At 49.5% G+C, this 21,624-nt stretch overlaps 3 protein-coding genes across 3 annotated transcripts in view; 2 read left to right on the top strand and 1 right to left on the bottom strand.

The window, feature by feature from the left end:
* CSUI_004501 (raffinose synthase 1) overlaps window positions 1-6,843 on the bottom strand; it is a 13,987-nt gene extending 7,144 nt beyond the window's left edge. Inside the window, exons 1-6 of the mRNA XM_068064692.1 lie at window positions 5,054-6,843; window positions 4,470-4,567; window positions 3,221-3,625; window positions 2,668-2,747; window positions 1,594-2,012; window positions 402-515 (exon numbers count right to left, since the gene is read on the bottom strand). Of these exons, the coding sequence (XP_067923331.1) occupies window positions 402-515; window positions 1,594-2,012; window positions 2,668-2,747; window positions 3,221-3,625; window positions 4,470-4,567; window positions 5,054-6,158 (2,221 nt within the window). The 5' untranslated portion in view covers window positions 6,159-6,843. The remainder of the gene's footprint in view (window positions 1-401; window positions 516-1,593; window positions 2,013-2,667; window positions 2,748-3,220; window positions 3,626-4,469; window positions 4,568-5,053) is intronic.
* A 2,160-nt stretch (window positions 6,844-9,003) lies between these two features.
* CSUI_004500 (cytochrome b5 family heme steroid binding domain-containing protein) lies at window positions 9,004-14,971 on the top strand. Its single transcript, XM_068064691.1, has 4 exons — window positions 9,004-10,224; window positions 10,743-11,457; window positions 12,575-12,687; window positions 13,745-14,971. Exons 1-4 carry the CDS (start codon window positions 9,871-9,873, stop codon window positions 13,952-13,954), a joined length of 1,392 nt encoding a protein of 463 aa, XP_067923330.1. The 5' UTR covers window positions 9,004-9,870; the 3' UTR covers window positions 13,955-14,971.
* Window positions 14,972-15,119: 148 nt separating this feature from the next.
* Window positions 15,120-20,637, top strand: CSUI_004499 (rhoptry kinase family protein rop32). The gene is made up of 2 exons (XM_068064690.1): window positions 15,120-19,722; window positions 20,317-20,637. The coding sequence occupies exon 1, from the start codon at window positions 16,721-16,723 to the stop codon at window positions 18,359-18,361; it is 1,641 nt and encodes a 546-aa protein (XP_067923329.1). The 5' UTR covers window positions 15,120-16,720; the 3' UTR covers window positions 18,362-19,722; window positions 20,317-20,637.
* Window positions 20,638-21,624: the final 987 nt, after the last annotated feature.

The raw sequence follows: 21,624 nt of genomic DNA, 5'->3' as shown, positions 1-21,624 counted from the left end.
AGATAGAAAGATAGATAGATAGATTAAAGATAGATAGATAGATAGATTAAAGATAGATAGATTAAAGATAGATAGATTAAAGATAGATAGATAGATAGATAGGCATAAACGTAAGGCCGAAGTCGCGGTGGTCTAGACACATCGAAGCTATCCTGCGTAACAGAAAAGTGCAGAGGAGCTCGACTAAGCGAAGGAACCAGGCAGGACTCCTGGTGTAGTTACAGCCCTTATGTGCGAATTGCGTCCTGTGTAGGGAGGTTAGATAGGCTGGATTCTTCCAACCAATATAGGTATGGCTAAACACTCTGTTGCATGCATGCCGCATGCAAATGGGCTTACGAACCTTCATGTACTGACCTACCCAGCTACACTCTCTTCAATCCTGTCCCTCTAGGCCTCACCTAGACGACTAAGGTATGAATAAAACGCATCATAGAAAGCTGGGAAAGCACCAACAGGCAGGATGCTCATTTCTCTCTTCCACACATCGATCGGAGCTGCTGCTACGTGCAGGCCTGAAATAAAGAAAGAAATACAGATCAACCTTTTCTCGGTTACGCCCAAGGCTTATAATCGAATAACTATCTTCACCTCACATCAATCAAAGAGCCTGACGGGCCGCCATACGCCCGGCTACTTCAATAGAGGCGTCTTCTAACAGGAATGATATCTACACCAAGAGAAACAAAGGGAGATCACATCGCTAGGTGACAACGCTACATACAAACTATGAATGATGGAGGGAGCGTACTCACGAAGTATACCGACCTACTTTTTAAGATAGGTACCTACCTTATCGTCACACTAAAGAGATAGCTATGACTCAACTCGGTGTATGCATGCTTATCATTCAATCTATCTAAGCTAGAAGAAGAAGAAAGAAACACCCTGTGATCTTCCTTTGACAAGAACAGTGTGATGCCCGCTAGCATGAAGCATAACCATACAGACAACGGAGGTCGTCCAGAAAGGTCACCGCTATCGTTCTTTCCTCCTTTAAACAGAGAAGATCTGTAGTCTTCTACGAACAATGATAGAGGTCTTACAGCAGCAGCACGTCCCCTCTAAATTGATCCCCTCTGATCGGAAAGTACCTGTCCCATCTCGCCCTTTTGGCGGCAGGATACAATGGCTCTACAAATGGACTTTGTTGCCATCGTAGTGGATAGCTCATCCGAAAACAGCCCGTAGAACGCGAGAAAAGGAAGGGGGGAAGCACTGCTAGTCATAGGCAAATGATTGATTCTCCCTTGTGACAGTTCTAACCAGTTTGAAAAGCTGCACACTGCTCAGCTGAGGAAAGATGCCTCTTTCTTTGTTACTTCGCTTTCTGAGGAAAAGACCTCTCGAGAACACTTCCCTCACCTCAATCTTCCACGTATATAAGGAATGTGGGATCGAAAAGGCTATAGGACGCATGAAACAAAGAGGAACAATGCGAGAAGTATCCAAGTCTATGTAAAGTCATCTCTCTATCTATGTATACGCACACCTATATTTTTAAGTACGAGGACAGCTGCTGCGCGACTCGAGCGGCGAGGCCGTACTAGGTGAGTTCACACCCTTTCGATTGTCGCGTGGAGGAACACTGACCAGGAGGAAAGGTCGGAAGTACATGCTCCCTCACAGCAGGGAGATTCAACGCATGAGCTAAAGAGAAAGATACGCCTTTCCAGCCTCCTAGTAAGCAATGCCAGAGAAGTACTCTGGAAGGAAAGGATTCCTGTCTTAGAGATTCTTGAAATAAGCCAGGCCGACTGCCACTTTTCTTATCATCTGTTGAGGAGATCGAACAGCGACCAAGTTCTTTACACTTGTATGAAGCGGAGTCCTTTCTCTTTCGATCTTCTTCTATTGCTTTCTCATTTGCCTCGTGAGAGACTGCAGGGAAAGAAGGGGCTGATAGCAGTGTGTTGAGAGTTCTTATGAAGCCTTTCAGGTTGCCAAAGTCCTTGAAGATACTCGGAATCCCATCGAGCGAAGTAACGCACTCTGTGTTTCCTAGGGTAGGACTGAGGAGACATGGCAAGAGACAGCCGTTCAGTGAGCTTGGAAGGCATAGACAAGTTAGCAGTGGACCTTGGAGAAAAGAGACACACACTCTAACTCACAATCAGATAGGACGAAGCTGTTGCCTCTCCTTCTATCACCTAGATAGATAACTGCTCAGCCCAGCTTTTCTTACATCCCATACACTCAACACTCACTCTTCAGAGGAACGCCACACACCCCTGGGCCGAAACTCCCAATTCTTTCGACACTTCTCGCGCGCAAAAAGTCAGCTGGAAGAAGATAAACTCTCCTTAGCTCTTCTTACTGTAACGCATGCACGAAGGCCTTTCGATTACATGCGGTCACTCACTCTCTAAGTACACCAACTCCCCGTCATATCACTTACTGCCTTTCCTTCTACACCCAGGGAAGGAGCCTGTCTGTATTCCTTGTCCAAATGCCTCCCCACATGCAGACTACTACCTGCTAGGTTCCCAGAGCTAACGACAGCAGGTGCTACCCATCCATTCCAATTCCACTCGGTCTTTTTGATGTTATACCACAGACTCTGTCTACTCATACTACCGGACGGTGCTTTGTTTGAATCTTAGGCCTTTTTCTCTAGAGAAGGAAGGACAAGACAGACAAGAAAGCAGGAGACGAAAGTGCTCTTACTTTTCATAAGAGGGATAAGGCTCGGACAGCTGCCAGCCATCATCAATTAGAACCCAACCAGGTCGAACGAGTCGGGCTGTCTGAAAGGAAGCATATGATCTCCAAATAGGAACATATGATAGTCTACTTATCCACGTTAACAGGAGACAGACCTCAACTTGTATCGACTCTGTACTCCTCTGGGTTCCTTGGCAAGCAGCTGAAAGGGAAAACAGCTTTTGTCTCTGCCTATCTACCTCACTTCGTAGGGAAGAGGTGACTGCAGGTCTTATGGAATCGCTTGTTGCTGTGTCTTGCTAATTCGAACTGGCACAAAGTTTCTCCTGGTCCTAGAGAAGTACTTATATGTTACGCAACAGACGCTTAAAAACGACCTATAGTCAACCATAGACGGTTGCACGTACCGAAATGGAATCGCAGCTTTTCTCTTATGGACGACTCTGCTCATAAGGCAAATATCTACACATGTGTGTGTGTATACATCTATATATATGAAGAGAGAGAGACACGGGTGCGTGCAGTCTCGATTGGCTTCAGTACTATCCATACACACCTGAAGAATGGCGTCAGCTGTAATGCTTTTTCCGTAAGCATCCCACGAACACCAGCCGATCTCCGAGAGAAGTAAGGGGGAGCGACAAGAAGAGGAAGAAGAAGACTCTACATGAGAGCTGACCGGCAACTTGATAGCATATGCCCCATGCCTGCTTAACTCTCCGCTCGTTGCTGTCGTACAGAGAGAGCATCTTGTGGAGACGTCTGAAGAGCTGAAAGGAGAACTGGAGTCGAGGGGTGCAGATGAAGGAGAAACGCCCGAGCGAGAAGATAAGGCTACAGTAGAGATTACAGTAGTTGTGAGGGGTGACCTCTCGCATGTTACAGGTGGTAGTTTGAGATCTCTGGGAATGCATGTGCCTTGAAGGAGATCCGAGACGACAAAGGAGAAAAGGCGGGTGAGCTGTTCGCAAGAGAGGAAAAGAAGAAGATGAACGACAATGGCGGTACACCACTTTCTCTCGGGATAGTATCACGTGTCTAGTTATAAGAGAATGAGATGGCATGAATGAGGATCTACAAGGGATGCTAGGAGACCACACTTGCACGACCGGCAGTAAGATCATCGCGTGCTTGCAAATGGCTGGCACTTCCTCTCGTCTCTCAGTGGCCAGTTCATCTACTGAAGCCGCCGCTTCCACCGAATGCTCTTTCGCATCCTTCCCTTAATTAGTTTCAACGACTTGCTTTTCTCCATGTAACAAAACTTCTCAGGAAAAGACGGTCTTGAGAGAAAGAGAGAGCGAGCGAGAGAAAAGAAAGAGCACTCCTACACTCCGTAGAGTCCACCTCTGGGAGAGACTCTAAGGTTCTGCAACATACTTAAGCAATCTCTTGTCCCGTCAAGTATCAAATGTATGTAGCTATTGCTCAGAAGAGATGGACGGTGTCTCCAAGTCCTGCAAACGTTGAGCGTTCGTCTTATACAAAGGATAGCTTAGAGAAGTGGATACTTCTCTAAGCTATCCACTTCTTATGCGTGTGATGTATATGATGTATCCTTTAACGTCCTGAACTTCGAATGGAGGGTCCGTGGAGCGGAGAGAAGTTTGGACGCTCCGTAAATAGATCGTTATCACATCACGACAGCACACAAGGAGAGCTCGTATTTTACAAGGCGTTCCTCTCTTTCTTTCTTTGCGCATGCGTGTAAGCGAAGAGATACATCAGAACACAGGCGTCTACCCACCACGTGAGAAGGCGTGCAGTACTAGTCGCGGTAGTAGTAGTAGTGGCAGATATCTCACCTCCGGCAAGGGAAGATTAGAGTGAATTGCGAGAAGTAGGACCGGCTCTTTTCCCAAGACCTGCTTTGAGTTCCCCGTCGTTACTTGCAAAAGAAGTTCTGAAAGACAGGAACGGGAAAAGGCTAGCCAGGCAAGCACTCTAATATCTCTAAAGAAGACACGGCGTGTCTACAGGTATCGAGGAAACTGAGAGTATGTGGTGAGTCTTCCTCATATCCTGTTCCTCGAGCTTCCGGGTGTAACGCCGAATACAAAGGTACATGATACTATTATACAGACTCAGGAAACAGCTTCCTCTTTTTGTATGTGACAGAGACGATGAACACGACACTGTTAGAGACAGAGATGACTTGGTCTGCATGCAGACAAATCTTCCGTGCACTCTCTAAAGGCTATAGCTGAAGCTCCCCCCCCCCCTCTCAGCCTGAAGAGTGGCTTGATGTAAAGGATAGAAACGACTCAGTCTCTGTTTCGTTACTGCCCTCACAGAAGAATAGGACCAGGCCTTGACTAGCCCCCTAAAGAGGGGAACACCAAGGAGAAAGAAGTGCGGAAAGGACGGAGTAAGCATGGGCAAGACTTACGGCCCCCTTCCAGATGGAGGAACTGCTGACCGGAGAGTGTAGAGACACTCCGCCCCTGGAGATCCGCAAGAGGAGCGATAAGAAACAGTCCTTCTCTTCTCTCATGAGACGCCTCAGAAGGCGACGAATGGAAGCTTGGAGACAGGGATGTGTGTGCTGAAGAAGTCGTTACAGAAGACTCTCCAAGGCGCGAGGGTGTTATACTGGAGGAAGAATGTGCTTTTCTTATACACGGACTCCTCGCTTGAGCAAGAACAAAGAGAGTCTGACTAGGAATGCTTGAAAGACATTCGGCAATAACGGGAGCGGTCCACGACAACTTCCAACTGTACAGACACAAAAGCTTCCCGAGTGACGCGCCACTGGCCTTGTCATACTTCTTCTCTTCTTGCTGCGGTGGTGAGACAGCAGGAGGAGAACCGCTGAGAGGTAACTGTGTAAAATCTAGAGTTCTCTCCCCATTACTCGACTTGACTTCACAAATCTCCCACTTGAATCTAGATGACCGAGGCGAAGAAGAAGATAAAGACACAGTTAAAGACGTAGAAGAAGAAGAAGAAGGCTGCGGCGGACACTTGAGTTTTCTGTTACAAGCAGTTGCAGGGCGACGCTGGAGTCGTTCGCATACAGTCAGGGGGACTGTGCATTCCCAGGGCCTGTCCGCCTCGTCGTCCGTATGTACATAGTCGTTTCCGGCATGCGAAGTACCGGAAGTGTGAAACGGGAGACTCTGTTCTTCAGCCCGGCGCCACTGGACGCTCAGGAGAGAAAAGAAGGAGAAGTAACGTGGCGAGATACGAGGAGAGGCACCAGTCGTTTTTACCTTGTTGCAGCTGTCGTCTTGAGTTTCTGACGGACATACAGGAGAGGTGTCGTTACAGGACGGGCTGGGCGAGCTAGATAAGCAGGTAGGAGGATGGGAGGAGAACCTGCTGTGAAACTGCTTTGAAGAATAAGGTCCCTCGAAGCGGGCTGTGTGTACAAGCCAATCCGCCGAAATCCGACGGGCCCCTGCGGTAGGGGAACTATAGCATGACTGGGGTTCGGGAGATACAGACAAGAACGAAGAGGACGAGTGGCAGCAATCGCAATCGTCCATTTTCATGCAGAATTCAGAGGAGGGGATAGTAGCTCGCTATTTGCCTGTTCTTTTGTCCGCAGCCGAGATGGAAAGCGTACCGGCAGAAGAGAGGTGGTCTGTGCCTATGTCGCAGTTGATCTTCTCAATTTCATTTCCGCGAGCGTCAAAGCACTTGAAAAAAAGAAGAGGTATCTCTGCTTCCTCACCCGCTCGGTGAACGGTGCTGGGCACGTCACCAGCAGTGGTACTCGCAGTGTATGCTTGGCACGAGGCAACCGGAGTGGAAAGAAAGCGGGGCCCCGATCATTACTGGGACACTCAGACAGAGTCATAAAAAGAAGGGCAAACAGGAAAAACATGGTAAGCAATGTTTCATAGCTGTCGCTTCGTCAACCGTCTCTCCAGGCGGTAACTGGCGTCTGCACCCTTGATATCGAAAGTCACCGCTGGCTGTAGTAGGGTAAACTTAGCACCGGAAAGAGTGCATTGGATTTTTCCCGAAAATCTCTTCTCGGTTTAGAGAAGTCAGTCGGCTAGTCTCAAAAGCGACACTACAAGGCCCTGAGAGACCGTACTGACCAACGGCAGTTGCAGCAGGAGTTCTCCGCCCTTGACTTCTTGAGCATATCGTCGCTTGGCTGTCTGCTCTGGTTCCCCTCACATTCTCAATTGGCGTGCGTCTAATATTGTGTGAGCTGGTAAGAGACAGCTCAACATGTGACGACACGATAGTGTGTTTGCGACCGCCCTTCCTAGTTGGTACATCGTGGAAAGATAGCCAAGACACCACATGGTGCTCGGTGAGGACGGGCGGACGCGTCGATACACACGCCACCGCTCTGAACCTAACGGTCCCCTCGTCGTTTCCTTGGTAACAAAGGTCTCAGGGTGAGATGGCGCGGTGCTGGCACTGCCGAGAACCCCTGAGTCTTTGCTCTCCTTCAGAAATAACTGGGAGTAGACTAGGTATTTAAAAGTAGACGGGGGGGTGTCGGTCGTACGTACATCCCCTGGGTACGGGTGCGTGCCACCGAAGCTCCGCCACGACACTTCAAGCTTTGACCAACCCTCTTCGAGCCGTCAGCGTTCTTATGTCTATCTTCTTTACATACAGCAGCTCCCCTGTAGGCTGAGCGTGCCATTGCGCCATCCTGCACCTCCATTCTAACGAGGATATCCCACCAGTGTTTGTCCGTGTGTCACACCAGGCAAAGCCTCGTAGTTGTGGGTCGCTAGCCGTATGTGCCGGTTTCTTTTTGCTAGCATCCGCTAGAAAACTGCCTGGGATGACAAAGCACCAGCAAGACTGCTTTTCCCAGCTGGCTCGTGCGTGAAAGCACAATCGGTAAGAGCTCCCTACGCACTGACTGCTTTCTTCAAAGGCCGTGACCTGCCTCACCAAGCCTGAATGTCTTCCTACCGATGGCACCTCGGACTTCTGAATCACACGTACCTAGTGTCCCCCTCAGCAGTCGTTGCCAGGACGAGAATCCAGCTCCGCGAAGGTGCGTGTACTACTAGTCAGTCATGCAGACCGTCTGCTTGTTCAACGTCACTGCGGGATAGGTTCGCGACGCATATCCAGTCTTACAACCCAGTGGATTCTAGCGGATCAGTGAGAAGGGTGAGAGATCCGGAGAAAAAAAAAATCAGAAGCAGCGACTTTCTTTCCACCGATGCGTCAACTGAAGAAGCGGCGTGGACTTCCCCTTCAAGCTAGCAGCAATCCAGGGGGAGTCATAGCCCCCCGGCACTCAAAACGGCGGCAGAACCACATTATAAAGTATATGTCACTATGTCTTATCTGAAGACAGCGACGCCAGGAGGAAGTGCTAGCCCTCGTGTGGTGCAGAGAGCCCTTCTGTCCCCGCTTCCATCCCTTGGCGCAGATTCAAGATCTCGTACGAGGATGAACGGCGACATCGTCACAAAACATGGGTATGCGCCGAATGACAGCAAGAAAGGTGATTTCCTGCCTGCAGGCCGCCCCTTAGAGGGAAGTCAAACTGTCTATGCGTCAATGATTACTGCACACCAGCACAGGGGCGCCAGATGCATCTCAAGCCCAGGGGGCGCGAGACACCGTGGGGACTTTCCAGCTACGTGTACATGCACAGAGGCACTGGTGGCGCCAGTCAACGGCGACTTCTTCAGCAGCTGCCAGTATTGCGAGCGAAAGTGCTGTGTAGCTTGTCGCTTGTCTTGCACGCGCACAGGGGTGCAGCAGACTTCTGGCGCGTGAGCCCGCAGGCGGGGAAAACCTCGAGGAGCGGGAGGCGGAACTCGTAGCGACAACGGGAAAGCGATGCTCGGCCAAGAACGGAAAGATAGCGCCTTTCGGTAGTCAGACTACACTGTTTGTGCTGAGAAGCCAAACGTGGTATAGCACTCCGAAAGAAGAGCCGTACGCTCCACTCCAACGAAAACAAGTGATCTAAGGAAACGCGCGCCGGGCTGCCTACGGGGACCAAAAAGAAGTCCTGGACTGTGTCATTACTCTAAAGTGTTTGTGCAGTGGAAGCGGAATGACGATCCTCTTCAAAATGTAAAACAGCGCGGTACTGCCCGCTGCGGCAGGGCATCGCGGCTTTCTATTCTCTGTCTATGGGCACAGATACACGTCTGTAGATGTGAGGCATGTACATTTGGGAGCTGTTCGCAAACATGTAAGCATGTAAGTTTATACGGTACCTACACGAATATATATATATATGTATACCTATGAACCGACACACCCTCTTATAGTATCAAGAGGATGTCCCGCCTACTACTTGCCAACCAAGTGCACAAGGAACCTATTCATCGGGAAGAGGAACACGCTTTCCGGCCACAACTGTATCTATCGCCTTAAGGCTCTCCACAGCAATATCACATACGCAGCGACACATGACACTATCATTGCAATCGAAGCCCCGTCCTAGAGTGGCTCCAGAGGTTTACCGGAGTGCTTGGAGCCATCTAAAGGGCAAATTGCAGCACCATGAGCTTCATGACCGACAGGTAGGAAACGGTGACCTACTGCAGTAGCCAGGACTTCGTTCTCCTAGGTTTTCTCGGCGTTGCTGGTCACCATGCAGCATGCGCACAGCGAGCTCGTCGTCATTGCATGCGTCTTCGAGACCAAACGCATCTGTCTCAATGGGCACTTGAGCCCGCCATTAAATCCAATAGGACTTCTTTCACCTCGAGACAGTTATTTGTTTGTCTCGAAGAGGATCCTCGAAAAGAAACCACGAGTTCCCGTTGCTTGCTGGTGTATGTGACGCAAGGTCCCTTCACTCGTCGTCGTCCATATCTGAGTCCATCTGTCTCCGGCGCCGCTAACTCGAGTAGCGTGGCGTACCGTTGTTTTTTCATGCGAGCTACAGTTGTTCCGACTTCTTCCTCACTTCCGTCCCTCTTTGGACAGGCGTTCTCTTTCGTTTGCGACGGCTTGTCTTTGTACAGTTCCCATTCAACCTGGAGACGGTCTCCGTTTCTCAGAGAGCGGTTGTGTGGAAGTTTGCGACGGGCGGTCCGGCGACCAGCTGTTCAGTACGTCTCGCCTTTGGTGAGGAGGAGACGGAAGAACACAGCCTCACAGTTTCTTTTTCAGTCTTGTTGATGAATCTTTAACAGAACTGAAGAGTAGACAGCCATTTCCGAGACTTTTCCGCAAGCTGTCTGAGGCAAGCAGCTGTCTATTTCTTGTTGTCTATGATCTTCACCGCCCGCCAGGTGCTATACATACTTCAGGATGGCTACTCCAGAGATGGCGGAGCCTTTCTCGTCATCTTCATCATCTTTTTCTTGTCCTTCCTCTTCTTGTGTCTTTCCGGTCTCCGGGAAATTCTCTGTCACACTTCTTCAGCGGAAGCGTGGGGCCTCTCCAGAGTCTTTCTCACCAACTTGTTCGTCTGCGACTTCTCCTCCTTCTTCGTTCCGTGCCCTCGAAAAATTATCTTATGTATGGCAACGTCAAGATGGGAGTTTGGTTGAAGATCTTGTCAAAGAATTCGAAATGAAAATGAAATCTCTTCTTCTCTCATATGAACCGCGAGATGCCTCACTGGATGAGAGCTCTTTACATCTCGTCGTCCAGCATGCAAATGTATGGCCTTTTATCGGTGGACTAAAAAGGAAGAGAGGGACATGGGACACCTCCGGTTGACGGGTTGGATCTTCTGAGTCGATGCTCATCTCCTTGGGAAATCTTCTACTTCCCCTCATTCACCCCAAAGAGAGCGACACCTATGTCATCATGTTGGCACCAAGCTCAGTCATCTACACTGCCAAGGTTTCTTTCTGGAGCAAACAACTATCCCTAGTTTATGCTATGTAGACCGTATGTATACATATATATATATATATGTGGGAACATCAACAAGCACGATGTGCTGCATCACGCTGCATATACATACATGCATACATGCATACATACATACACGATATAGTATACGTATGTATGTATATCTATACACATATATATATGTATGCATACACATATTGTATAGTATGTACACTCATGTATATTCGCCAATCTTGGAAAGACGAAGAGGATTTTTTCTCCAGATGTTGTAGGGGTTAGGCCTATGTTGTGGGATGAGCTTGTTCTTCCTTCTCTTTCAGATTCATTCCTCTTTGATAGAAAGTTTCTCTTCTTCATCTCTCCTTTCAGTCTCTCTCCACTGTCTTTTGTCTCCTCAGGGACATCTAGAAGAAGAACACGGAGAGACGTCTTTGACTGATCTCCGATCTCTTTTCTTCCATTCGCCGCACAGCAATCCCCCAAGTCATATTCAGGTATATCTCTCTTCTCCTCCTCGTCCTCCTAATCTCGCTTCAGCCCAGCCGACTTCGGCGTGTTCTAAACCGGCTTTTCTCTTCTTTTCTCCTCATCTTCCTTTTACACCTCCATCGTCCCGTGTCAATCTTCCTCGTGAAGAAAAAGCGGCGGTATATTCTCCTGATCAAAAAGACTCTCCAAGTTCATTCAATTCTCCGTCATCGCATGTCTGCCGAGACTTAGAACAAGAGCATTCAGACACCGGAGACGTCACTTCTTCTTCTAGTAGTTGTCTCGCTCGAGCTTTTGCTGGTCTAAGTGTACAGACACCTCCCCCTCAGATCACTGTACCGCCTGGATCAGATTTTCCTGAGAGGATGAAAGCCGTAAGAAGGCACGGCGGAATGCAAGAGAATCTTTCGTCATCTGGAGAAGGAGATCTTTCCGAGCAGGACAGTAAAAGAAACGAGGGAACCCAGTCATCTTCTAAGAAGAAGAATGGACAAGTCAAAAAGACCGGCAATTCATCCTCCCTTGTCGTCCCAGCTGGCTATGGAAGTACGCTGCGATCTCTCACTACGTATATAGATACATTCATGTATAGACAGAGATACATGTGCGCGCGGTGTTTCCTTCTATATGTACCGAGATGCGTTTATATATATATATATGTGTGTGTGTATATGAAGGCGAAGCACCGTGATACCTATTTTTGGGGAGGTTGTACTTTTTTCTCCCCCGTATGATCTGTCCACAGTGTAGCGGACATTCATCCTTGTCGTTCTCCCATAGAGGGTTGTAGTCAGCTTCAACATACTGTGCATGGCTTTCTTACTTTGTGTCTACATCAAGAATCTTCTCCGTAGAAAAGCATTCCGAATTCACACGTGAACACCTACGGGAGAGCGCATGTACAATGTAGCTAGCTGGCTAGCTAGCCATCTGGCTGTAAGTCAACAGGAGACGTTGTCTAGACGTGTCTGGGATCTGAGGGATCAAATAGCTTCTAAGGACAGACCTCAAGGACTTTTCAAGTTTCTTCTTGTTTCAGTATACGTGTTTCGTCTCTTCCTGTTTATGCACATGTGTAAAGGTCTTTGCTCAACACATCCTAGATTTCATGGAGAGAGGAGAACTCTGGCGTAACAGACTGGATAGAGAAGAAACTGCTTCTTCAGAACTGAGAGAACTTTCTCATGCCGCCTAAAGTAGTAGATGTTTAGATCTGCTTCTCCTCAGCATTACTATCGTATCGTCCCTGTATGGGACAACTATCGGTTTGAATATGTGTTTTCTCCGTTTCACATTGTTGAGTCAAGTGTCTAGACAGCTGAGAATAGTCACGATTACGAACGCGGGATCGATTTTCTGGTCTAGTGCCCATATCTTATATGACGCCGTCATTGCTCTTTTTCATCTATCAAGTCAGTGCGTGCATGCATGTACGCATGCTTTCAGTTAAGAGAAATCAGTCATCTGGATTTCGTTTTTTGGTCATCCCTTCGTCTTATGAGATAGGGGAGTCTTTCATGGTGAGGATGAGCGAAAAGCTCTGTTTCTCTTCATTCACATCAACACTGGCCTGCCTCTTTCAGTGGTAGATCTTCTATACATTCCCGTGAATAGCTGTCTCTTCTCTTTTTCTTCCTGTTGCTATCCTGCATGTTCTTCTTAGGTGCAGGCCAGGCGAGGTTTCGAGAACTTATGGCTAGCAATAAGAACACTCCACCTGGGGCGGCGTCTTCTCTTTCAGGTGAAGAAACTGTCCGACGCATATCTCTTGAGGAAGTAAGGACGGATCAACTTTGGTCCTTTGCATTGCTGCTGCTGCTGCTGATTCAAAGATGGTTGTAGAGAGTGTCCAGTCGTTGTCATCTTAGTAGGGGTAGGAGAAGGGATATCGACATGTGTAGAATAGCATAGCCAATCAGGTAGAGAGGAGTTTCTTCTCATTCTCATATCTGATAACCTTTTACGGGTGGGCATTTCCTTTCTGCTTCCTGAGCAGTCTCCGTCTAGAGACTCTCTCACTTCGGTGAGACAATGGTTTAAGGCCCGAAGACTTGAAGTGGCAGGCTCTCTTGAAAAGAACAGCTCGTGTATCTACAGTAGAGAGTGAGGAAGGTCGGGAGAAGAGAGTAAAGAATGGAGAGGCGTATATGACTTGAAACAGAGTTTTCTAGTATAGGAAGTAACCGTAGAAATATGTGTATAATAGATTTTGGCCTGTACTTCAAGATGTGCATGTGCGTTTGACACCAGGAAGAGATAGCGCCTTAGGCTGCGGGAGCATGCAGGGCTATTTTAGGATTCACTTACAGAGGGTTTGAAAAGACAGGAAAGAGATTCAAAATCGTTTCGTTCAATACACAAAGTCTCACTTGTTCATTGACACTAACTGCTTTTTCTCATATATCTTTTTTCTTTCTACACTAGCTGGCTGTTAGGATATCATCCTCGCTGGAATATTTTGTGTAGGTTGTTTCCTACTGCTACTACTACTGCGTGATCTTTTTCTGAAACCGACGTCACACTAGACTATATATCTCTCCGGAGATGTGAGAGCAGATGTAGGATGACCGTTTAGATTGTGCATGCACGTCGGTAGAGATCTTTTATCTACGAGAGAGACAGACACGTCTTCTTACTTTCAGAAAGGTGCCTCCACCTATGTATCATTAAGTTGGTAGGGAGTACATCTGCATATCATAAACCGTCTCTTTCGCAAGTCAAATCCTCTTCTTGCTATGTCTCTCTGAGTCTTTTTTCCCCGTTTCCCTTTTCCGAAGTGCGTGCGCATGCACATGGCGTTTGTCGGTGGTGTTGTGGTGTCGATTCTTCTTAGTTATCCAGGCACAAAAGCAGAGAGAACATCTGGGTAGCACTCGATGGAGACGTCTATGATATAACCCAGTATCTTTCGTTTCATCCAGGAGGTGCTCGGATTCTTCTGGACTACGGAGGAAAGGATGTCTCAGAAGCTTTCAGACGCTATCATCCTTGGGTCAATGCGAAACATATTCTTGCGTACAATCGAGTTGGTATTCTTGAATAAGAATAGATGCATGCCTACATCACGCAGTAGGGCTTCGCGTCTTTGCTTGCTTGCACGTCTACTCCGGTGGACTGACATATGAACGTTTCCTGGGACGGGATGGCAGGGATCCCTTTTCGGTGAAGGATCTTGTCGCAGAGTTAGCTTTGTCTTTCATAAATGTCTAAAAACATTCAAATCGACTGTAGGCATACCTAGAGATGTGAAGAAGAGAAAGCCCACATGATGTATCGGAGGAAGACAGAGAGAAAGCCGCATACGGAAACACCAAGGTGAAATTGTCGATTTCGTCGCCTCCCGGCGTTGATTCACTTTATCTGGTGATTTGTCTACGGCGTCTAAGAACTGGCCTCTTCTACTGCCCTTTGTTGTTGCTTGGTTAGTGTAGGGAGGAAGGTTGTTTCAGAGTTTCTTTTTCTTTTTTGTCGTCGTTATGGATCTTTCAGGACTTCTTGAGAGTCTATGCGTTTGTCGTGCGTGAGGTTGAAGAAAGAAACGGGCTAGTCGATGTTGTAGTGAAGTCTCAAGTACAGACTTTTCTGATTGAATATTAAAAAGGGTCTAGGGTGGGAGGTAGAGAGGGGAGCTAGACGTGGGAGAGAGCAGAAATTCAACAAGTGATCGTGGCTTTGAACTTGGAGTCAAGTTCATCCAAGAGTTTTCCCCCTTCTTTTCGCTGGTAGTAATAGTCGTTGTCAATGGCCAAGGAGCGGGGCCTGATTCTGAAGATAGTAGATCTTTATAAACAGCGACTGGTTGCACTTGGTACGAAGAAGCGTGTCCAGTGTGCGTGCTTTTTGCGGACGTTGTATTGTTTGTGCTGTATTTCTTTCGGATGGGGGGGCAGAGAAGAGAAACGGCTCTTTTTTCTCGTGGACGGACTGCGGCGCCGTGGTTTTTTTTTGTTTTGACTCCTCACACCTTTTCTGCTTTGTCAAGGATCTACACTTCAACGTTCTGCGTGGCCACGTTTGAGTTTTGAAAAAAAGAAGACAGCCAATCAAAGCCGAACTGGACAGTAGATGCCGTGGGCGCGTACAACTTCTGTACATACTTCCTGCAGTCGCTGACATTGCCCGGCCCTCCCTGAAACTGTGGTCAGCTGTTGTGATACGCCCCGCTGCCCAGGTTCGTTTTGGACTGATAGTCACTAAGGGGCGTAGAACGCGCAAGCAAAGGGCAGAAGGCCTCAGAGCAGAGTGGGTGTTGTTAGGATGTTGTCCCTAGTGCACAGCGGTGTGGTGCGACTTCGACGGTGGAGTAGATCCTAGGTGAACACCTGCGACGTATCAAGGCATTAAACGCCATTGTGTTTCCGTTTCAGTGGTGAGGCCACAGAATGACAAACGGGAGCTGGGAAAAGTTCCTTATGGGCCTAGTTTTTTTTCATACCAGCGGGGGGTCTCGGGCCGTTCACCCTGACCACCGAACCTGCGTGACTAGACACCTGCACGCAACTGTTGCGCACCGGTAGCGCCGAGGTTCTTTTCGTGGAGAGATAAGCAGAGGAAAGGCAGGAACTGACACAAGTTTCCATGCAGGCGAGAAGACGACGCGACAGGCGATCTGGCAGCGGTCAAGTACTGGCCGACGTTTGGGCGCACACGAACTGTTTTCCCTGTTGCACGAACCCGCTGACGGACACGGAGGTTCTTTCAAGAGATCTCGTGGCTCTCCGGGTCTGTGCGACAGCGCAGGAGAACGGCATTAAGGTCCTTACAGCTTCGCCTGAAGACAGGATGTGCGATTTTGCCAAGAGACAGACTCTCTTCTCGGGGTCCCTGTTTGTCTTTTTTATCATCTCCTTGTCCGGACATTTCAGACGAGACAACCCCCAACCCGGGGCTGCCTATGAGTTCACACTACGCCTAGTGACTCCGTTTTTCTTTTTTAACGAAGGACAGTCGGTCGCAGCAGTCCGGAAGGCATGTCGAGTACGAAGCAATCTGGAGCGAGTCCTCAGTTCATTCTCCCCCCCTCACCCACCGACCCGTTTCCACTGTGTCCCCCCGTCGTCTGAGATAGAGGGCACGCTGCGCTCTACCAGTGATTTTAGAGGTAAGAGGCTTCGTTTTGTCCAATAGAGGTAAAGAAGACGTGCCCCGCGGGCTGAAACTCCGGGCTGCTTGAAAGCTGAGAAAGCGAAGTGACTGGCGGCTGGCTCACCTTCCGAGTCCGAACACAAGAACGAGCGTTGACAGTCCGGGCGGACGAGAACACCGGGTGGCGAAGGGACAGGCGATATGCAATCAAGTACTAGCCGACTCCCAGCCGAGTGTACCCGCTGACGGGAATGATGACAGGCGAACAGAGGGCCTTTTCTCAAGTCATGTCCTGGCTTTCCAGCTCCCTGCGACAGCGTGGAACAACGACCACCAGGTCGTGACGGCTCCGACTCAAGACAGGAAGCGTGAGTTTGTCAAAAGGTCTGTCGTTCTGTTTGGTTCCTGGTTGGGTCCTCTTGTTTATTCTTCATACACCTTTTCTGTCTGTTTGCGCGCGTCTACGTTCGAGGACTCCCTTGTGGGACAGCCTTGCTGTTCCGCTGTCTTTCAGTCGACTCTCTTCGACACGACCACAAACATCTCCCCTGAGAGAGAGGACTGATCGACGCGAACATCGCCAGAGAAATCCCCCAGGATTCCGGCTCGAGGAATTCAAATTTTCGAGGGCTAGCGGCCAAAAGATGCAGCCTGGTCTCAGACTGCAAGCGTGGTAGTGGCGTATCAGCCAGGTTTTTTTTTTCCTTGCTCTGTTTGCTTAACCATGGCGCCCCCACCAGGTGCAAGCTTCTCGCTCATTCTTGGGTGCCTGGGTTTTTTTTCTACTATTCTTCTTGGTGTGATAAATCACGAGGACTTCTCCTTCCTCACCCTGTTCTATGATCACCAACTTCTTACAAGTGTCTCCGCTACACCGGTGTCACCTGCCCGTGCGGCATGGAGGCGAGCTGCCAGCGCGCTGCGAAACCGTGATAGGCCCCCAGTCCCAGGTCCGGGCCAGCCACGAATGAGTGAGGGCAGACATCCCGAAAGACGTGAAGAGTTATCGTCTGCTTCTTCGTCAGCCGTTCCTCCAATTTTTTTCGGGCCGAGGGGTCGCATCTTCACGAGATTTTATGGAGAGGAACAGGGCCCGTTGGGACGCCCCGGTCCGATTTACGATGCCGTTGTTCGATCAAATATATCAGGCCAGGCACCGTCGCGTAGTTCACATGTGGATTCATCAAGCAGGAATGTCAGCGATTTCATGGGTCAAGGATTCCCTGCCGCGGCATGTCAAATCACCGATCGCTCAGCGGCGCTTGAATTGGCGGATTTTGCTAAAAACTTGCAGAAGCACATAAACAAGAATGCCGAGGCGTTAATCAGGCCCATTGAGTCTGTTCTTCCGGAAGGAGGCAAGTTCGAAATCCGACTGACACATCCGGGGACCACAGCGTCGTTAGTGTATCGGCTGATACGGCGTGAGTTTCTGGGGGCAGGTTCCAACGGTGTTGTCTTCAAAGTCATGGGTGAACGCGGACAAGAATACGCCATGAAGATTCCTCTCGTCCGATTCTCGAGTGTAGGAACAGGCTGGAGCGTTCCTGAGGAAGTTGTGAAGTTGTCTAAGGAGGAGTTGTGGAAGAAAGACGCGGAGGCCTCATGCAACTTTGTTGAACACGTCGAGACGAAAGTCTCTCGTTTGCTGGGTAAGGATTCGGAACAAGCTTACAACGAGATGCATCTGCTGAGTCCAGTCATGACAGGTCGTATCATCAATTTAGAGCTAGTAACACCTCTTGCTAACGATCGGGGCTTGACGAATGTTGCAATACTATTTCCTCACGCTGTCGCTGACCTCGACCAGGTCTTGTCTGAAGGAGAACCTCCAGAGCATGTGAAGATGGAAATCACACGACAGATGATCGGTGCACTTGCTCGGCTACACAGCCTCGGTCTTGTGCATTTAGATATCAAGCCTGGGAACTTTGTCGTTGACGGTAGCGGCAATATAGTTCTCTCAGATATGGCTGACGTTGAGCCAGTTCCTCTACACGATGTCCCTACTTTAAGGGCTGGTATTGAAGGCCCGGGGACCCCAAACTACTTGCCGCCAGAGAGAGCGATGAGCCGTGGGCATCCATCGCCTCTAGGAGACGCATGGTCACTCGGAGTGACTCTGCATCAGTTGTGGTTTGGGTCTTTTCCCTTCAACATTGGTTCGGCGGACGACAAGCTTCAAGCACTGCAGAGCATCGCTCTGGCACAACCTGAATACAATTCGCCACGGGGTTCCCATGTTCCGAAAGATATCGAGCGGATTCTTAGAGGCCTCCTTCAGACTGACCCCTTCCGCAGAATCACTCCTCTAGAAATCGTTAAAAAGTCACCAATTTTTGCACTGCACAGGAGGTTTCGATGAATCTTTTATCAAACAAGACTGGGGGGCAAGAGTCTGGCGAGCAATTTGTGCTGTCTGTGGACCTGTGCCCTCGCACGGACACAAGGGTGCCGCCAGGTCCTCCCTTCTGGTGGTTCTTCAGGTGCCCTCGTGCACTGTCTCGTGATTACGGTATGCTAAGCAGCCGGTGGAAAAGAAACGAATTTTTTTTTTTTGCGGGAATTCATGGAGTTGTTCATTTGTAGAAAAAAAAAAAAAGCCGCGCAGGTCATCTGGCATCCGGACTGTACGACGGTATCTTTTGTGTGATGGTCTCGTGAGCCTGTTTATAGAAGACATTTTGTGACGCCGATATGTGTGTAAAGGGCGGGTACGGTTGAGCTGTGTAAGGACAGCGGGACTTGTGAACATGTTTCACTGCTGGGGGCCAAATCCCCCTGTCCGGTCCACTAGTGTCCATATGCGCGTTTTGTCGGAAGCGCACTATGTCGTAATACCCTCAGCTTTTTTAGAAATTTGCCATAGTTGGTTACATATCCTTGAGGGAAAAAAGTGTGCAGGTGCTCCTCCCACGTGCCGGCCCGGAGACGTTTCTCCATAGCTCGGTTGTGTGGCGTCTAGTGGGGGTCACGTGTCACTGGGACTGCAGAAACCGAGGACACCATCAGTTTCTTCGCAGGGCAACTACTTTCATCATGGGGTTCAATCGGCAGCTCGGACGCATGCAGGGCCGATGCAGGCGGCGCTGGGACAAGCCGGAGCCGAATGAATCCGTTTTGGGCAGCGAAATGATTTGAGAATTGATCGTATTGATATTTTTATCGAGGTGTCATTTGTGTATAGTAATTTTTCCTGGTGGTGGTAGAACTCTCCGGGAGAAGCCGGGGGGCGCGGTCCTTAACGCTCTCGAGGATCCCCCGACATTCACGAGCCGGGGGAGAAAATTTTTTTCTCTCACTATTTGACTGCGGGCGAGCGCTGTTCGTGCCGTTCACAGTGGATGGAGTTGTTCTGTTTTTTTCTACCGCGAATCTTCGTGTTGCGTGGTCTCGTAAATGTCTAAGACGCCGGTGGCCGCCTCATTTTTTCACGCGGGTGGAACCTCCTTCCCGAACTCCAGATTTCTTCAAGCACTTCCAATCGAGCCCGCCCGGCCGTTCACACGAGTTAGCACTCACTCACTCTTTGACTTTTCCGTAGTTTATCATGAAAGATGGCTTTTCGGTATCGTAGGGAAGGGCAGTTTGCGAAGTTCCGCGTTCATTTTGACCGGAGTGGATTTCGCCCCTACATCGACGAGCTAAAATGGGAGATCATGGACTGGCATTATCAGCGCGCTCTTGGTCCACAAATGAAAAAGTCTCTCATGAGCTATCAAGCGGGTAAGGGCAAGTAAAACGGCTTCGCATTTTTCCCGGGCATCTCGATGGCACCTGCGCCGCGCCGTTGCTCAGATGACTACTGAGAAGGCGTAAAGACCTCACTGCGTCAGCGCAGTTTTTCAGTTATCGCGTCATGTGTGGCCCTGCCGATTACGGGTCGTCGTAAGCACAGACCTCCGTCGTTCCGCCTCAGCAGTTCAGTCGTAGCAGTGCACGAAAGAAAGCCTCCAAGTGGCAGCCCGGGTGTTGCCACTCCCTGGAATTCAAGCGGGGAAGAATCGAGTTTTATTGATAGCACCCGCAAAGTCTTACATGAGACTTAGACGTCCTGACATGGTCTGCACAGGCAACTTCACGCACGTAGCAAATTACGGCCGCTGAGCCGCAAAGGGCTCCCAACAAGCCACCGGTTCGCGAGCATTCCTTGTTCAGCCGAAGTGTAAATTCCGTAGATGTCCTTTGGGTCGCTGGCGAGATCGGAGAAGAACGATAGTCCTGACTATGCGACTATGTGCTCTGCTCCATCCAAGCACGGGACGTCTTCGCCCCGACCCCACGTCCCAGCGTTCCCGTGCCTGCCTGTTTGTACATCAGGATCGGAGAAACTCCAGTACATGCAAGATCTTATATCTCTAGGGACAGCCCGGGCGAAATTCCCACACCCGACCAAGCGGTTTTACTTCGTGCCCGCCTTGCCACTGACCATTCCCTACCGCCGTACATCGAATCCTTTTTGTCTCCTGTCAGCAAACAAGTGTGGCTGGCGCCAGTGGAATGCGAAAAGCCGTGTGCCGTTTCCTCAGCCACTGGGCAAACGCAAAATTGGCGGGACAGATCCTCGGCCGCCTGTCTTTCCCAAAGGTGTCTAGTTTCCCGATAAGGATCGGCATGCTGGCGGTTGCTCTACCTTCTGGAAGCTGTCGCACGGAGACAAAATGCACTCGAAATGTGCTGTGCATTCTTTTTGCTTGGAGCAGTCGTTGCCGTGTAGATGAAATGGAGACTGCGGGCACCATTGGGTGCGCGGCTACCATGTTTGTATCGGGGCTTGTCCTCCGGAATTATTCGGGTCGAGCTATCATCAAAAAAGAACTGCCGCAGCCATCACTAAGTGGTGACGACTGTAAGTGCACTGTGTTAGGAAGCTCACAGCTTTTCCGTTTATATAATCGCTCTCGAGAAGACCGGCTTTTCATTGGCAGTATCGGCTCTGCAGGCTTCCGTCCCAGTGCTCCACTAAACTACAATTAACGTCTTTACCATCTCGGTTTCAGGCGTCGTGGAAGGAAAGACGATCGAGGCGATTTTCTCGAGAAGAAAGAATACACGAAAAGCTCACTTGCCAACTCTGTAGTATACTGCTGGACTGTCACTTTGCTTCGAACGCCCTACTCGTGGCTAAGGGCTCTGGCTTGGTTGGGATGAAGATCCATCCTTGCAAACGCATAGTTGCAAGAGCACCGCTTCTCAACCGGTACACCAATTATGAAGGCAGACGTCGATGAAGAAGGCCTTCCGGATCCGGCCCTTCGGGGTCTTATGTGTGGTCGCCCTTCGTCATCGCTGACCCGTGACACTATGGCCTCGAAGGCGGAAATAAGTGTGTTTTTCAGAAGGGAGATCATTTCGATGGCGAGGCAGCGGCCGACACGTCCAGTGTTCTCTCGCAACGGCAGATCTATCGTTCAGTCTGCAGAGAGCTCCTATATTAATCACCACTGGTGTGCACACGCGAACCGCTGATACAGAAAAATATATGGACGGAAAATTGTCTGAGTGGGACAGACAAAGTACTGCATTCGCAGCCACTTTATATCCCCATCAGAAGGTGGCGCGCCGTGTAAAATGCGTGGCTTTGTTTGAAGTGGGTCTCGCCGTTGTGCATTCTTTCTTTGAAAGAGC

This window comes from Cystoisospora suis (assembly GCF_002600585.1).
Source record: "Cystoisospora suis strain Wien I chromosome Unknown contig_2116, whole genome shotgun sequence".
NCBI lineage: Eukaryota > Apicomplexa > Conoidasida > Eucoccidiorida > Sarcocystidae > Cystoisospora > Cystoisospora suis.
The sequence above is the reverse complement of the archived record's forward strand: the minus strand, read 5'-3'. Positions and strand labels throughout refer to the sequence as shown.

Coding starts and splice junctions, on each gene's coding strand:
- CSUI_004499 (XM_068064690.1), top strand. CDS start 16,721: ATGGCGCCCCCACCAGGTGCAAGCTTCTCGCTCATTCTTGGGTGCCTG.
- CSUI_004500 (XM_068064691.1), top strand. CDS start 9,871: ATGGCTACTCCAGAGATGGCGGAGCCTTTCTCGTCATCTTCATCATCT. Junction 11,458..12,574: donor CGTCCCAGCTGGCTATGGAA/GTACGCTGCGAT, acceptor TGTTCTTCTTAG/GTGCAGGCCAGGCGAGGTTT. Junction 12,688..13,744: donor GACGCATATCTCTTGAGGAA/GTAAGGACGGAT, acceptor GATTCTTCTTAG/TTATCCAGGCACAAAAGCAG.